The 16584-nt window shown below is 42.6% G+C and overlaps 1 protein-coding gene across 3 annotated transcripts; it reads right to left on the bottom strand.

Moving 5' to 3' along the window:
• Positions 1-1184: 1184 nt before the first annotated feature.
• Positions 1185-16374, bottom strand: HMG20B (high mobility group 20B). Of its 3 annotated transcripts, none has more exons than XM_063290726.1 (9): positions 15086-16374; positions 13725-13842; positions 12577-12780; positions 9627-9747; positions 8387-8433; positions 7423-7501; positions 5931-6146; positions 2632-2764; positions 1185-1963 (listed from the first exon to the last, which is right to left on the bottom strand). In XM_063290726.1, exons 1-9 carry the CDS (start codon positions 15121-15123, stop codon positions 1951-1953), a joined length of 969 nt encoding a protein of 322 aa, XP_063146796.1. In that variant the 5' UTR covers positions 15124-16374; the 3' UTR covers positions 1185-1950. The 3 variants fall into 3 exon arrangements, with proteins under 3 accessions (XP_063146796.1, XP_063146798.1, XP_063146797.1); XM_063290728.1 differs by having other exon boundaries at positions 13737-13842; XM_063290727.1 differs by lacking the exon at positions 1185-1963 and having other exon boundaries at positions 2628-2764.
• Between the last annotated feature and the right edge of the window lie 210 nt (positions 16375-16584).

Below are 16584 nucleotides of genomic sequence, written 5' to 3'. Positions count from 1 at the left end.
GTGATTGATTTCTATATCCCATCTGCAAGACTTTTCACTATGTACAGTGCAAATGTAGACAAATGCACATCAAGGTGAGAAGGGTATTCATCCTAAAAAAATATTAGGTGGACGTTAGTTCACAGTACATGTATTTAAAATTATGTAAGGCAGCAAGTCTAAGAAAAGTCCCACCTCTTGAAACCTAATGTATACTAATAAAACTTGCCTGGAATCTCCAGTATAAAATAGACTGCTGTACCAAGAGAGGGCCTGGAGATCAATGAAAGAGCATCAGCTTTGCATGCAGTGATCCTGAGATAAACAGCATGATTTAAAATATATCTGCACTGGCCATCTAGCTTGGAGACATGGCACCAGCTTTTAGTTAGGTCAAGGGTTGGCAATATTTGAGAGTCAGTCTCCTGAGCTGAAACCCATTTTTTTGGCCTGGGGATGGAAGTCCAAGGCTCCCAAAGGGAAATCATTTCTAATCTCACCTTAAATGCCGTAGAAGATGAAACAGAACTGAAATCAATGTGCCTGTGGTCTGCAGGCCATAAGCTGCCCACTCCTGGGATAGGTAGATCTTTGAAATGACACATGGACTGTTTTTGCAAACCTCAAAGCAGCCAACCAGGTTTCAGCCTAGCGTGTTGTGGGAACCCAGTCTGCATGGTTAGTTTTCTGCAAATGCAGAAAATTTGGCAAACTGAGTAAATAGTGGTTGGGCTAACTATGGGTAAGTGTACCATGCAATTACAACCTTTGTCAGTATTCACGCATCCCACTAAGACATCAGGAGGGGTTTTTTAAATTTTAACTTGACATAATTGTGTGAACCCAGCTATTAAACAGACCATGGTTAAGCCATGATTTAGCATATGCGAATCCAGTCAGTGAAGCCACTCATTAGTGATGATTAACACATTCTGATGAGAACTAATCAGATAAACATCATGCTGATGGATATCTGGATTGAAACATAATCATCCCTTGGGTTTGCACTTGTTCGCATTTTGCAATGCAGTTCTCAGTTCAAAAAAAGCATTCCAAAACGCTCCAGTAGGGTAATTAAAATGAGAATACAAAATGTATTAATAGTAAAAAATAGCATGTTTTGCTCGGATTTTAAAAACTTAAGTCGATGTGGAACAGAATGGAATTAAATTATCAGTTCATCTGTACATCTTAGCAGAGGAGAGGGCAGTTTCCATACCTGAAGGATCTATTCGGCATTTTCTCCATCCACCAACTGGAGCCAGGTATATGCTCAAAATTAAAGAAGGATGAAGGATCAGCATTTCATTTGAGTTCAAAGACCTCTCATACAACCCCTGCTTTCATAATCTCAGTAGTATAATTTACAATTAACGGAGAGGAGGCACTGTGTAGTTGCTAGTGTTAAATAACTGGGAGTCAGAAATCCTTATTGATCTGCTTCTAACCACCCTGATATCTGCCTGTAAATCTTGGTTTCCCTGGTCCTGCTTTTGATATTCCTGTGTACTGTTAGTAGCCACAGTAGCCAGCCACATATCCCAGTGACTGCAATACTCATTTGGTGTCAAAGATGTCTAATATCTTTTCTTGAGAGGTTTTTTTTTTTTTTGGCCACAGTTATTTGCCAGCTGTTTCCAGTGGCAAATTTAGCCTGGAAATCTATACTTCTGAGGAGAAAACAGAGTTCCAGGACCCAGCAACCCTGGACAAGTCGCATGAATTATCTGTCATTCTACAATCTACTGTCCTGCCAGCAACTTTCAGAAAGAGCCAGGAGAGGACAAAGCTCAGAAAGAAAAGAGGTTTTCCTACACATTTCGGGAAGAGAGCAGGCAAGGTGAGGCTCTTTGAAGAGAAGAGGCACCCAAGAAGATCTGCTACATAAAGGCAGCTGCATCAGTGGAGTCCAGCAACATGGCAGACTGTAGTTGAGATGTTTTCAAGTTGTGCCAGGAGAGTTGTGGTTGCTTACAAATGCTCGCTGAGGAGAGAGAGAGAGAGAGTTGCCTGTCCATGACAAAACATTTGATGCCCTGGGAATGACAAATTTTGCCCTGGGAATGACAAATACTTCCTGCCTTGGGCAGGGGGTTGGACTAGGAGACCTCCAAGGTCCCTTCCAACCCTATGGTTCTATGAAATTTAAACAACTCCTAAACCCAACGCAACCCTCTTTAGCTTTCAATGAATCCACACTCAAATAGGCACACAGGCTTTGTTTCTTCTCAGTTTACACACCAAACTAGGAAATGAACCTCAATGAACTAAAAATAAAACTGCTTTAGAGGACGCATGCAAAGGAACGTGGGATATTCCTGGATCCCCATCTTGCTCTTATGCCAAGAGCACGCGGCTGAAGAGAATCCTAGAGTGCAACAGCAGAGCTACCCACCTACTTTGCGGACAGAAGATCCCGGGCTCCTTCAGTTTAAAAAGGAGACGGGAGGAAGTGATGGGAAACATCTAGTGCTGTCCAGACCCTGGACAAGCAGATAATTCAAGATAAAGATGTGTAATATTTCAAGCCGAAGTGGGCAGCCTTCATGGCAAACATTCTCACCTCTCTGTGCATTAGCCCCATTCTGCAAAGGTTCATGGTTGGCTTCTATTCCATCCCTGCTTATTACAGAAGTACATATTCATGCTTACTTGGCAACGCGGGACAAAATCTCCTTGACTCGGACAACCAGCCTTTCGTGTTGTATAGGGTTGCTCTCAATGGCGCTGTGAAGCTTCGCCATGTAGAAATCAAGGGTGCTCAGGGTGGGGGTCTCACCTGTGCCTGTTGGAAAGAAACCCATTAGCTGCTTGAGCCCCAATTAGCATCCTTGCCAATTAACATTATTTGTTGTTGTTTATTCGTTTAGTCGCTTCCGACTCTTTGTGACTTCATGGACCAGCCCACGCCAGAGCTTCCTGTCGGTCGTCAACACCCCCAGCTCCCCCAGGGACAAGTCCGTCACCTCTAGAATATCATCCATCCACCTTGCCCTTGGTCGGCCCCTCTTCCTTTTGCCCTCCACTCTCCCTAGCATCAACATCTTCTCCAGGCTGTCCTGTCTTCTCATTATGTGGCCAAAGTATTTCAGTTTTGCCTTTAATATCATTCCCTCAAGTGAGCAGTCTGGCTTTATTTCCTGGAGGATGGACTGGTTGGATCTTCTTGCAGTCCAAGGCACTCTCAGAATTTTCCTCCAACACCACAGTTCAAAAGCATCTATCTTCCTTCTCTCAGCCTTCCTTATGGTCCAGCTCTCGCAGCCATATGTTACTACGGGGAACACCATTGCTTTAACTATGCGGACCTTTGTTGCCAGTGTGATGTCTCTGCTCTTAACTATTTTATTGAGATTTGTCATTGCTCTTCTCCCAAGGATTAAGCATCTTCTGATTTCCTGACTGCAGTCAGCGTCTGCAGTAATCTTCGCACCTAGAAATACAAAGTCTTTCACTGCTTCTACATTTTCTCCCTCTATTTGCCAGTTATCAATCAAGCTGGTTGCCATAATCTTGTTTTTTTTTGAGGTTTAGCTGCAAGCCAGCTTTTGCACTTTCTTCTTTCACCTTCATCATAAGGCTCCTCAGTTCCTCTTCGCTTTCAGCCATCAAAGTGGTATCATCTGCATATCTGAGATTGTTAATGTTTCTTCCAGTGATTTTAACTCCAGCCTTGGATTCCTCAAGCCCAGCATGTCGCATGATGTGTTCTGCGTACAAGTTGAATAGGTAGGGTGAGAGTATACAGCCCTGCCGTACTCCTTTCCCAATCTTAAACCAGTCCGTTGTTCCGTGGTCTGTTCTTACTGTTGCTACTTGGTCGTTATACAGATTCTTCAGGAGGCAGACAAGATGACTTGGTATCCCCATACCACTAAGAACTTGCCACAATTTGTTATGGTCCACATAGTCAAAGACTTTAGAATAGTCAATAAAAGAGAAATAGATGTTTTTCTGAAACTGCCTGGCTTTTTCCATTATCCAGTGAATATTGGCAGTTTGGTCCCTAGTTCCTCTGCCTTTTCTAAACCCAGCTTGTACATCTGGCAATTCCCGCTCCATGAATTGCTGAAGTCTACCTTGCAGGATCTTGAGCATTACCTTACTGGCATGTGAAATGAGTGCCACTGTTCGATAGTTTGAACATTCTTTAGTGTTTCCCTTTTTTGGTATGGGGATATTAGGTCACTTTTAAGATAGCAAAGAACAAACCCTCACCTTCTGAATCCTGGAAATCTTATTCTGACATAACTAAGACAACCAAGAGTTAAAAACGTGCATTTTTAATGAAGTAAAACAAGATTCAGAATGTTTTCTCAATAGCATATTTTGTACTTGTACTGCATAGTTACAGAACACATCGACCCAGTTCAGAGAGTTGATGATGCATAAAGCGGCTTTTTTCAATTTTCCATTTTAGCTCTAAAATGTACAGCTGGAATCCAGAAAGTACCTAACTGGGGGAAGTTAAAAAGTCCTCAAGTCAAGCTTGGATCCTGGAGACTGCTTTCTTAACACCAGTATGAAACTGGTTTGCTGCTGCTTGCTTCTCGTTTTTTTTTTTCCCCGAACTTCCTATTGCCTTTTTCCATTGCAAGACAAGGCAAACAGACTCCATTACAGGTGGTCCTCGACTTACGTCCATTCATCCATCAACCATTCAAAGTTATGGGGCCGCTAAAAAAATGGACATATGACCGGTCCTTGAAGTTCCGGCTGTTGCAGCACCCCCACAGTCATGTGATCGCGATCCAGGCGCTCAGGTGCTCAGCTTGCGATTATGACCTCGCAGGGAGATTCAGTCATGTGTTCTCCTCACAAGCAAACTCAATGGAGAAGCCGGCAGGGAAGGCTGCAAGTTGCTCTGATAAGTTGCTCCTGTTTTTCCTCCCATCCACAGCAACACCCCATGCACAGCCTCTGCCAGCCCTCCCTGGCCTCCCCCACTCCCCATGGCACCCCTCCACTCCTTACCTAGGACTCCTGCCATTTCCCACTTAACGACTCACGAGACTTGGAGTTACAACAGCAACCGGGACTGCCATCACTAAGCAATGCAGACCCATGATGTCGTGCTTTACAACTGCATCACTTAGCAACGGCAATCCCAGTCCCAATTGCCATCATAACTCAAGGACTACCTGCATTAGGACCCTGGATTTCCCTAAATCTATCCCAGCATCATCACCATCTACTTTGCCTCCACCATTTAAGTGGCCTATGGCAGAAGAAGACAACCAACAGACAACAATGGCTCCCCAACCCTTTTATTAACTTTGTTCACCTCTTCAAGAGTCCCCCCCCGATTTTCAGTGGGAGGAATAAGGGGTTATTTTGCAAAACATAAAGCAAAAACAGTATATTAAGCCTAGAATTAACATTCCTATTTTAGTTTATTTTAAAGAAGCAAAGTATTAAAGACATCATATTTCACATCCCTCTGTCTAAGATGTCATCTTATCGCCACCATGTACCCTCAGAACTAACGGGGTAAGAGAGAGAGAGAGAGAGAACAATCCCAGCACACTAAGTTTATCCACCTTGGTCTACAACCTAAGTATAAATAATAGGAGTCATTAGGAGGGGTTTTTCTTTCAGCAATAATCTTGGTGGAAGTCTCCAAACAGAGGCTGGATGGTCATCTGTCAACTTCTCTACTGAAGCGAGGGTTGGACTAGATGAAATCAAGATCCCTTCCAACTCCTATGTTTCTATGGTGGATGCACAGACTTCCTGGAAGACCCCTAAAATGTCCTTCCAAACCATCTGGTAAATGTGACCACCGTAACACTCTAAGGAGCAGTGCCTTACTTGTGGCACTGTTGTGATCAGTGCACCCCTAAAAAATACATGAATGCTACCCACAACCACTGCAAAGCATGTAGACTTTCACGAGCATCAGTCTCCTAAGTTGGCAGAGGAACCACTGCCAGGCCAAAACTTTCCAGTACCTGGAATGGGAAGGCTGGCAAAACTGGCTGTCAGAGCTTGGCGCACTGTCTGGAGCTGCTGTTGCAACGCCATGGTCTGCCTCTCCTCCAAGGCAAGTTCCTGCTCTAGGCGCTCCTTTGCACAGCTCATGCTCTCTGTGTGCTTCTGCAAGATGGCATTCTGCTCCTCAAACTCTGTGTTCATCTTACGCAGTCTCCGCAGCTCCGCTTCCCGTGCTACTCCAGAAAAAAGAGAAAGAAGGGGAAAAAAAGACCAGAATTAAAAAGAAAAACACAGGTCACAATCCTACTGCCTGCTCCTTTGTCCCTGGTCCATGATAAAAACAGGCAATTGCTTGCTATAACCCTCCCCAATTTGACACCTTCCAAATAGGTTAGTTACAACTCTCAGAATTCCCAGACTTTGGCTGTGTTGGTTGGAAATTTTGAGAGTTGCAGTCCCGACACAGTGAGAGGCACCAGTCTGGCAGAAGCTGGTTTACTGGACAGTCTATTTGTCTTCCCTAATGTCCTAGCAGTAAGTAGACTCAGCTCTCCTAGTTGGCTTAGCATGAATGTAGCCAATTGGGTTTACCTATGTAATTTGAACTATACTTCTGCACACTGCTGGTCTTCTCCCACAATTCCTGGAGTAATAGTTCTGGAAGATTTAGTATCTAATGAGAAATCCCAAGGGGAATACCTAGGCAGGATCTCCCAGGTGCTTTATGAAGAGAGCCAAAACAAAAAGTGATCTGGTTTAGACACTGCATGAAACCAAGACTTCACAAAGCCAGGGTGGTTTCTTTATTTTTTGACCTCAAATGTCAAAAAGAAACAAAGCTACTGGGGTTTTTATGATTCAGCCCAATTTGTGAAGTGAACCAACTGTGATTTATTTAATAAACAATTGTTAACCGAAGCATAGCTTAGCCAGATCTGTTAATCCAGCCATTTGCTTCAGACAGTAAGTACTTAGAACTTGCTTGTAAGTGCATAGGACTTGCCTCTGGTAAAGTGCTAATATCCATCTCTAGTATTATATGCAAATAAACATTTCCATTAATCTTTCAGTGATTAGTATCGCAATCTCCCTTCCATCTCAACTGAAGGCAAAAAAGCCCAATTTCAGATTCTTCTAGCCACTGTAAGCCAAACTGGTCCTCCTTCCTCAAGCCAATTAACATTTTAATAAAACCACAACTTCACTTGAAAATTTGGGTATATTTCAAAGCTATCTTCAAATCACCGTGCATCAAAACCTCTTTGTAAAAAAAAGACTCATCTCTGGTGTATATAAAGAAATAGAAAAGATAATATGCCCTTTTAACATAAATAGTCAGTCCAATAATTTGTTCCTATCAGGTCTGAGATTCAGGCTGGAGCCATTGCTCATGGTTTCTGGAAGGCAGGGTAGGGGGAAGAAATTCAATGTTATTTGGTATGCCCAGTCTCCATGAGAAAAACCCACTCTATCTTAATACTGACTACATTTCAACAACTTCATTTATACCTTTGTTCTGGTCCAAGAATTCCTCTGTAAAAATAGGGACATCAAATGTTGAGAAGCCATCACTGCCACTTTCCCCAGTCTGCAAGAAAATACAGATAATAAAGCTAGGTGAAAAGTATTAGTAGCTCAAAGATTACACATTTTTCTCAGCTCAGCAGAGAGAAACCGGAAATCTGGATAAAAACGGTGTTTCCACAGTGTCTTAGAAAATATCCTTTCTTTTTCAGAATGAGCAATGAAATGTATATTGCAATGAAGCTACAATATACGTTCTCTCACACCCACCCCATTTATTTGTAAACGTTAAGGTGCCACAAGTCTGGTATCAAAGCTCCAAGACAAAGCTAACAGAGGATAAAACATAAAGATCATGTCTATGATGCTTCGTATATTTTAGAAGAATGAACAGTCCCAGGCAGTTAATAAAAAGAACATAACCCCCATATGCTCAAGAAGCTAAAACTAGGCAATGCCAAATGGATTTTTCTGAGAAATGAACATACCTAAATTTTCCCCCTAATTTTCAAATCAGTAGGAAGTTCATAAGACCACAACAGAAAGCTTTTGTGCAAATTCTAAATCTAATTTCTAGAACTGTCAAAAACTACATCAACAGAACAAGCTTTCTGCAGTTTATCTGTAGTTTTAAGGCTCATATTGCTTGTTTTTTTTTCCCCCCCCAACATTCAGATACAAATGTTTTGATCTTGCAGCTTGCAGCTTTGTTGTAAATACCTACAACTGCTGCCTGGAAAAAAAAAACCTAGAGAAAGTATACTCTTTGCTAAATTAAATAGACCACATTCTGTATGCGAGGTAAAAGGCAAGGCTGATGGACGGAGAAATGCCTTATGTAGGTGATTAGTAATCAGAAAATATACACAAACACAATTTCTCATTTTCAGGTTTTATATTCCTAAAGCAAGATCCGAAGCCTTCCCTTAAACCCTGACAAGTTGCTTACCTTGTATCCATTTAGCAATGTGTTCACAGTTCCAGGACCAGCATCCTCTAAAATAATTATTTAAAAAAAAAGATAGTTAACCAGAGCAGGTACCAAGGAGTTGATAATGCAGTCATGATTTGAATTAGGCCCCTCCAAAGCAACTGCCTATCCTACTTAATAGATCACCCTAGGGTTTTTAACTTCAAGATAGCAGAGGGAAGGGGACAGAAGGAAATATGCAAAGAAAATAAGGGATTCATATTCACTTGGACCAAGAACGCCTCCATTTACTGATACTGTGGAAATAAGACTTTACGACTTTATTTAAGTCGTAAATTTAAATGGAAACATTTGCCAGCAATTTTGCACAAAGGCTGAGGAGCATCTGATTGTGGGCAATGTTTGTTCACCCCTTTGGAAAAGAGGAAAAAATGAAATCTGAAGATGCCATGCCAATAGCTTGGCAATCGATCTATTCCTTTCCAATGATGCATCAAATTAAAATGGGAAGAAATCTTTGCCAGTCTTCATGGCATCTTATCTAAAAAGGACTGGTCTGCAGGAAGAGCAGGTAGTTCTCATTCCTAAATACCATCTTGCTTGCAGCCTTGTCTAGGTTAGCTCATCTGAACTATGATTCTGCATGTTGTATACATCCAAGGAATGGCTAGCTAATTATTATGTAGCTATCAGCCTGCTTGGAAACATAAGTAGGCGCTAATCTTGTAGACAAATCTCCGTTGCTCCACTCTCCATCAACCATCAGGAGGTTTTTTTAAAAGGGCAATGACAAAGGAGACTGAGAATCAGCTGAAGGGGCGTGGGACAGCAAACTGCTGGGGAAGTCTGTAAGTCAGGGGTTCTTGACCTTTTTTGTGCTATGGACCTCTTTAAGAGTCTGGTGACTCCTACAGACCTCTTTTCAGAAAAAATGTATTTAAATGCATAAAATAAAATATATAGATACAGACTGTATTACAAAGTTATCAAGCATTTTTCGAGGTCTAGAGACCATTAATTACTTTGTTGCATACATACATTATTGAATGAAAAGCTAAAGATATCCCTTTAGAACAGCAGTATGCTGAAGAGATACAGCAACAGGGAATCACTAAGGGACAACTTGTACAATTCCCCTATGCTGGATTTTCATGTATCATCTCTGTCTGGACCAGTCACTTATCTCCCTAGCTTCCTCCTGCTCTAATAAAATTCTCAAATGATCTCGAACAGCCTGAAATGCAACCACAAAACTGACCTTTCTTGATTTTCTTCTCTTGCATCTTCTCAGCACACAGCTTGTAAGCTTCTGATTGCTGGTATTCTTTCAGCTCCTTCATGTACTGCTGCTTCTCCCGTTCAGCCTCATCCAGATAGCGCTGAAAAGACAGGAAAAGTTATGATGGACCCAATGGACAAACTCCATCCCTCTTCATACTGTTCTTATTTAACGTGCTCATCATCTTAGAAGCTCATGATATGCTTATAGCAGGCAATTGGCTTTGGATTTTGAAGAAACAGGATAGAAACATATTGATGTTATTGATCTTTGGTGGTGTTGGAGAAGACTCCTAAGAATACTATGGATAGTCAAGAAAATAAACAAATGGACCATTGAACACCCAGAGTTCTCAGTCGAGGCACAGATGGCCAGGCTCAAATTATCCTACTTCAGACAGATTATGTGAAGACCCAGCTCTATGGAGAAGGCTCTAATGCTGGAAAGGTGGAAGGAAAGAGAAGAAGAAGAAGAAGACCAGCAGCAGAGTGGATGAATTCAATTACAGCAATGATGGGTCACTGTTGGAAAACCTGAAGGGTCAGGTTGTAGACAGATCATCCGGAAGAAAATCTACCTGTGTGGTCACTAAGAACCAACTTGATAGCGCATTATCAGTCAGGCACCTGGGTTGATATACAATAAAAATATAATTCAAACTTGCAGAAGCAAAACCGAAACAGTAACTTCTAGATTGGCATTAGATAGGGACAAAGTATGCCCCCAATGGAACAGAACAAGCTTTACTGGCCTTCAAGAGTAAAATGAAGAAAGAAATTAACCTTATTTCCGTGAAAAGTGTTGCTGCCAGAAAGGCCCCGTGTCTTGGGAGGGAATCTATCTGTCTACCTATCTTATATGGCCACCCAACTCCATCACAACTTTGTGTGAAATTTTTGACAGTAGAAAGGAACAAGTGTACAGAGAAAAATAAACAGTTTCTGACAACTGTTTATTCCTCAAGGGGCTGGGGAATAATTAGGGGAAGAGCCTCCTCCTTCTGGGGGGAGATGGGCGGTAATAAAAAATTGATAAATAAATAAAATGTTTTATGGGTTCATTTAGAGAAGGCCAGGTGGGGCCCATATTATTCCCTATGGGATTGTTCTTCCAGAGGGCAGGCTGCACGACAGAAGACCTGCTTCCTGGGTCTCATCAGATGACATCCTCTCCCTCAGCTAAGCAGATACAATCAGTGTGACTTCCTGGATGGCCTTCCCACCCAGGAGGGCAATGAATCCAAAGAACAGGTAGTCACGGTACTATTTCTGAGGACCCTGCCCATTTCCTTAGGAGTTACAGGTTCAAACTCATCCCAGCTAACTATGCAAGACCTTGCTTCTCTCTCCTCAACAGGACTGGCAAATCTGAGTAAGTTTATTTGCCAGATGGCTAGAATATTCCTCACAATGGCCATCCAGATGATCCTATGGCTTGTCCCTTCTCAGCAAGAACAAGTCACTTTAAAGAAGGCTGCTGAATCAGTGGAAATAAGAGAGGAAAAATAACTCTGCTTTGCTGGTTTTATCCCACAATGTAACTCTTAATAACAGCTCTTACTTGTGCTCAGTCAGATTCACCCTCCGTCTTCCTCCAAAAGCACTCTAGGGATCTTTTCAGCTGTTTCATCTCCCAAGTATTTTCAGAGAACCTATAAACACCTCAGAATCAATGCAGAGTGTGATGCTCCATTGGAGCAATCTGGTTCAAGGCCCTCATCATATGCCCTTTCCTGGCAGTGACCAAGACCACAGTTGAATTGCCTCTCAGATCATTGGGAAAAACCCCAAACTCCCTCTGGAATGCCACAGAATGCCTGATGTGGACTGATATGATAGGTCCTCCCTCCCTTCTGTGGGAAACAGCGGGGTCAGCACCAGCAAGCTAAAAAGCAATCAGAAAGTGATCTGACCATGGCAAAGGGTCATGTTGGTAATGTTTTCCACTCAGATCACATTGCGACTGCCCCAAGACAAAACCCAGATGGAATGGATGACATCTACTGTGAGTCAAACTTGCAGTGACTTTGGTTAGGCCCATGGCTTCCTGGTCGCCATGAACTTCTGAGCTGTCCCAGTCTCTACACCACCTGAGGTGCTATAGATTGAAATCCCCAAGAACTTCAAGCCTTCAAGACCCCACCACCAACCCAGAGACAGAATCTAGCAGTTCAGGCAGGAATGTTGCTGCCTCAGAATGCAGCTGGTCTGGCAGCAACAAACCGAACTGTTTCCTGTAGCCCAACTTCAGCCAACAAGTCTCACATTTCGTTCTCTGCAGAGCAGGGCATCTGAAAGCCATCAAGGCCTCCTGGATGACAACGGCCACACCACATTCCCTGCCCTAAGCTCGTGGCTGGTGCCAGACCAGAAACCCAGGTGGGAATTTCCCCCTCCAAGCTCACCCATGTCTCAGTTATCCACTCCAGGTTGGCTGCCTCATCCACCATCAGATCATGCATGAAGATGGTCTGATTACATACCAACTTGGCCTTCAGCCAAGCAGCCGGAGTCCAGATCCACCAAGGATCTGATGACCTGGCCTTGGGGTTGGGTACTGAGGGCTGTGAGATGGGACAGGCCTCCATCCCCATCCCGATGAGCAGCCTGTCCTGAGCTTCCTGCCATATCATTATTATTAAATTTACATCTTACTGTTCTATCCAAAATAGTGTTCAAAGCAAGTGACAGCACTAAAAACAAACTAGGGTTTATAATCCAAGCTTCAAAATAGTGTAAGAAAGGATTTGGACAGAGGGAAAAGAGTAAGCAAGGAAAGAGAGAGAGATGGATGTTCACAAGACCCATGCTGCTTACTTTTAGTGAGGACATGGAAATAAGATTTTACACTCTCTTTCTCATGCCTAACAATCATGGTTGGTATTTCTGCAGTCTTTAGAAATTCTTGCATATTTTCCATGTTCTCTCACCTGCTTTTCTGTGGGCTGTAGTTTACTCCACTCTGCTCCCAACATCTTTGTAATCTCAGGGAAGGGCAAATCCGGGCGCTGCATCCGAATCTGCTCCCGTCGTTCATTCAGAAAGCGGACGTAGCCCGTCACTGGGGCCTTTGGTCCATTGGGAAGGATTTTCTTCCTCTTCTTGCCTTTCGGCCAGCCCCGTTTTTTCACTGGCTGCCCAAAGCAGAAACAAGAGATTTGGGTTACTCCGGTCTGCAACCCATTGCACTTCTGATGTCTGCGTTCAGGGCTGCCACAACATATTGGTGGCAATTCTACACAAGCCAAGGAAAAATCCTGGAATGATTGTGGGGTTGTGAGATGCCTGGCTGTGGGATTCAGTATACTAAGAATCTCTGGCTGCATTCTAAAATGAAAGTAAGTTTCTAGCCCTCATAAATGCAGAGGTATCCTTGAAAGTGTGAGGCCCATGTCTGTGGCGTTTCCCCAGGTCAGAAAGATGGCAAAATGAGAGTTCCAGTGGCATGGGGTGAATAGAGGAACGCAGAGGGAAGTTGACTAAAGGCATGCAAAGCAGAGCTTTTTGTTTTTAAAAAAGCATACATATTAATCTATTAAAAAGATAAAGTCTTCTGCAAGTAGAGCTAGACTCCGAGTGATTTTTTTCCATGCAGTTTTCTTTGCAACAGTGTAGAAGCTGTTTACTATTTCTCCTGGATGTTTGAAACTCACAGCCTAGCCAACAAGTCTGGTATTTCCTGATGACCTCCCATCCAAATACAACTAGGTCTGACCTTGCTTAGCATTATGAAATCAGCCAAAGTTGTCACTGGGCTTAGTGATGTAATCTACACATCACCAAATTCACTGCTTAAACTTTTTGTATACAAAGTTTGGCCATTGTTATTTCAATACTTTTTAAATGCTAAACACACTCCAATTATATCACACACAGGCCCCAAGTCACTAGACTTCCTGCTGACTGCCCTTTTCTTGCAATGCTTCCTATGATGGTTAATCAAAATTTTGCAGCAGAACCAGGAAAATGATAAGATGGTGATACATCCTGATTCACTAAGGACATCTCCCTCCCTCCCAGGTGGGCCAGGGGTAAAAAAAAACAAAACAAAACTGACAGCCTATTCATATGGACGCACCAGGGTGCTCACCTCCTCTTCGCCGTGGGGCTTCTCCCCAATTAATCGAGGGGCCTCGCCTTTTTCCTGTTTAATAGCCACAAGGAAGCTCCCATGTTGAGTTTTACTTGCAGCATTCCTGTAATCCAAAGTTACAAACAAAGATTTCCACAGCAGCAACTGAGAACTTCAAAACATTCCAAATCTACTATCAAAACAGGAAGAGCTTTAGGACCTAGCTAAAGAGTTAAACGAATCAAGCGATATGAACAGGAAACTGCATAAAGTGCATAAGATGTAGGATTACTTTTTTAGAAATAAGCCCTGTGGAACACAGTAAGACTTTTGATTAGATCTGAATATCTTTAAAACGTTATATTTAATACTTAAATATATAAAGCGATTCCCGGTATTAAATGAAAAACAAGTCATCCTAGCTGAGAAGATTGTTTTAATACAATGAGTCACTGGGCATGTCCACAATTTATTTAAAGTTGAGAATTTTAGCATAAATATTAAACCTGTACACAAACAAGTTGTATGCTAATGCACACAGCTCATTTGCTCCACTCATTCACTCAGAAAGTAAAGAGACAGAATGCAGAATGTTTTACTGAACCTAAACAGCCAAGATAATAAGTAACCAACATAAAGGTTTAAGCTGGTATATGATCCTGGCTTATTTGGGCATAAAAAAATAGAGGTTTGGATTCAGTCATTAGAGTAATTATCCATGTCTAATCTGCTTACTTGTTGATGCAAAGAGGAAGAACCAATAGGCAGCATCCACCAGGATGCAGCTTGCTCATGTGATGGGTTAATAAGCCAGTTTGGTGTAGTGGGTAAAGTACTGGACTAGAAACCAGGAATCCATGAGCTCTAGTTCTCCCTTAAGCATGAAAGCCGGCTGGGTGACTCTAGGCCAGTCCTTCTCTCTCAGTCCAACCCACCTCACAGGGTTGTTGTTGTGGGGAAAAAAGGAGGTAAGAGCATGATGTACACCCCTTGAGTTGTACAAATTAGAGGTAGGATATATATCTGTAAATAAACAAAGAAACCTGTGTGTCTAACAGTACCATGAAAATATAACCAGGACTGGCAAATTTCAAAAATGAAAAAGGAGGCTGAATAGGATTTTAGAAGCTGGCCAAGAAAAGGGGGCAGGAGGATTTTGCATGTACTCAAAATGAAGGATTTCACATTTTGAGTATTTAAACATTTAACAACATTTTCAGCAATTCAAAATAGGTTCAGGGGAAGTTTTAGTAGACACAAGGTGGAATTTTGAAAAATATCACACGTATAACTATAGTGTCTGTCTGTCTCTCACACACACACAACCCAAAGTCCCCTTTCCAAAATAAAAGGTGTTCATCACTCACAGGAGTCCAGTAGATTGCTGTTTGGAGCTCTGTGACATTCCTTTTTCTTGAATTTAAAAAACCATAGATGTCCACTTAAACTAAAGGACCTAAAAGGGACATGTGGAAATTATTACAGTATAAACTATAATTAGCTTGAGCAGGAAATAATTAACACAGAATATTAAATGGCACTTTGAGTCTCTCTCTGAACTCCTTTTTTGTATGCCTAAATGTGTCAAATGAAGAAGCCATATGAATCTAGCATCTTGCCTCCAACAATGGCTGAACAAATGTTTTCAGGGCTTGCAAAGCAGACAAGATACCTTACTTTTTTTTTTCTTGATCAGCAACTGTGTTTCAGAAGTAAGCGGACCCTGTAAGGGAGGCTCCACTTGCTTAGGCTAAGAACAGATGAAGGCCCTGCTGGATCATTCTGAGGTCCAATCTATCTGTTATGTCCAAAAGCTTCAAACCTAAAGATTTCAAGAGTACAGGAATAGAACAGAAAGGCAACCCCAAGAGGCAGTCTTCTCTAGAATACAGCAATGGCCATCCTTGGTAAACTAAGTGAGTGGCCATTGCTATATTCTTCCTCAACTGGAAGCCCTTCAGCTGTGTTGGACTGCTACCCCCATCATCCCCAGCCAGCATGGCCAATGGGAATTAGGGGAGTTGCAGTTATATAGTCAATTAGCTGCCATCTACTGCATTGGAATGCTAGTCCATGTAGCTCAGTGTGTTTCAACCTTGGCAACTTTAAAATGTGTGGACCCCAACTGGCTGGGGAATTCTGGGAGCTGAAGTCCACACATGAACTATTCTGGAAGACAAAGATGTATGGACTTCAACTCCCAGAATTCCACATATCTTAAAGTTGCTAAGCTTGAGAAATTCTGCTACACAGTATTCATTTCTGGAATACATTGTTCTAAGATGCAAGGCTGACTGCTGAATTACACAACTTTAGAAAGAACAGTACAACTGGCAAAATAGAACCTCCATGTTCAAAGGCTCTGTACCATCGGCTAGTGGAAGAGTTGTTGCCCTTAGCCTTTTTTTGGGGAGCTTCCCGAAAGAAGCATTTGACTGGCTGCAATATTCTGCAGCCAAGGCATTCCAGAAAAGCTCCAAAACGACCATGCTGGCTGGAGGTTTATGAGTTTTGCAATCCAGGACTTTTGAAAAGCATCAGGTTAGGTGAGGCTGCTCGAAATCTAGACTAGGAACACAGAACCCTGGAAAATCGCAATCGATCGGGGGAGACACCATTAAATTAACATCAATGCCCTCGGATAAAGAGAGAGGGAAGAGGAAGCTAGACCGCCCCCCTCCCTCCATCTTTCCCTCCCAGGCGCTCCCCAATAATTCATGGATTCTTCCTGAATCTCCCCCCTTGCGCGGCCGCATCCCGCCCCCCTTCATTGGCTTGGCTGATCCACCGCGCCCTGTTATCACAGCAAATACAACATTCCCTCCCGAAACTTTCCTGCTCCTTCTGCCCTCTTTCTCTTTCGTCT

The sequence above is a fragment of the Candoia aspera genome, chromosome 1 (assembly GCF_035149785.1).
Source record: "Candoia aspera isolate rCanAsp1 chromosome 1, rCanAsp1.hap2, whole genome shotgun sequence".
NCBI classification, from domain to species: Eukaryota; Metazoa; Chordata; class Lepidosauria; order Squamata; family Boidae; genus Candoia; species Candoia aspera.
Note: the sequence above shows the minus strand (reverse complement) of the source record. Positions and strands in the feature narration are given on the sequence as shown.

What these genes read in the sequence shown, in the direction of transcription:
- HMG20B (XM_063290726.1), bottom strand. Translation starts at nt 15,123, where the DNA reads ATGTCACAGAGCTCCAAACAGCAATCTACTGGACTCCT. An exon ending in AGAGAAGAAAATCAAGAAAG is followed by an intron (nt 8,434 to 9,626) that starts GTCAGTTTTGTG and finishes TAATTATTTTAG; the next exon opens with AGGATGCTGGTCCTGGAACT. An exon ending in ATTCTTGGACCAGAACAAAG is followed by an intron (nt 6,147 to 7,422) that starts GTATAAATGAAG and finishes TTTCTGGAGTAG; the next exon opens with CACGGGAAGCGGAGCTGCGG.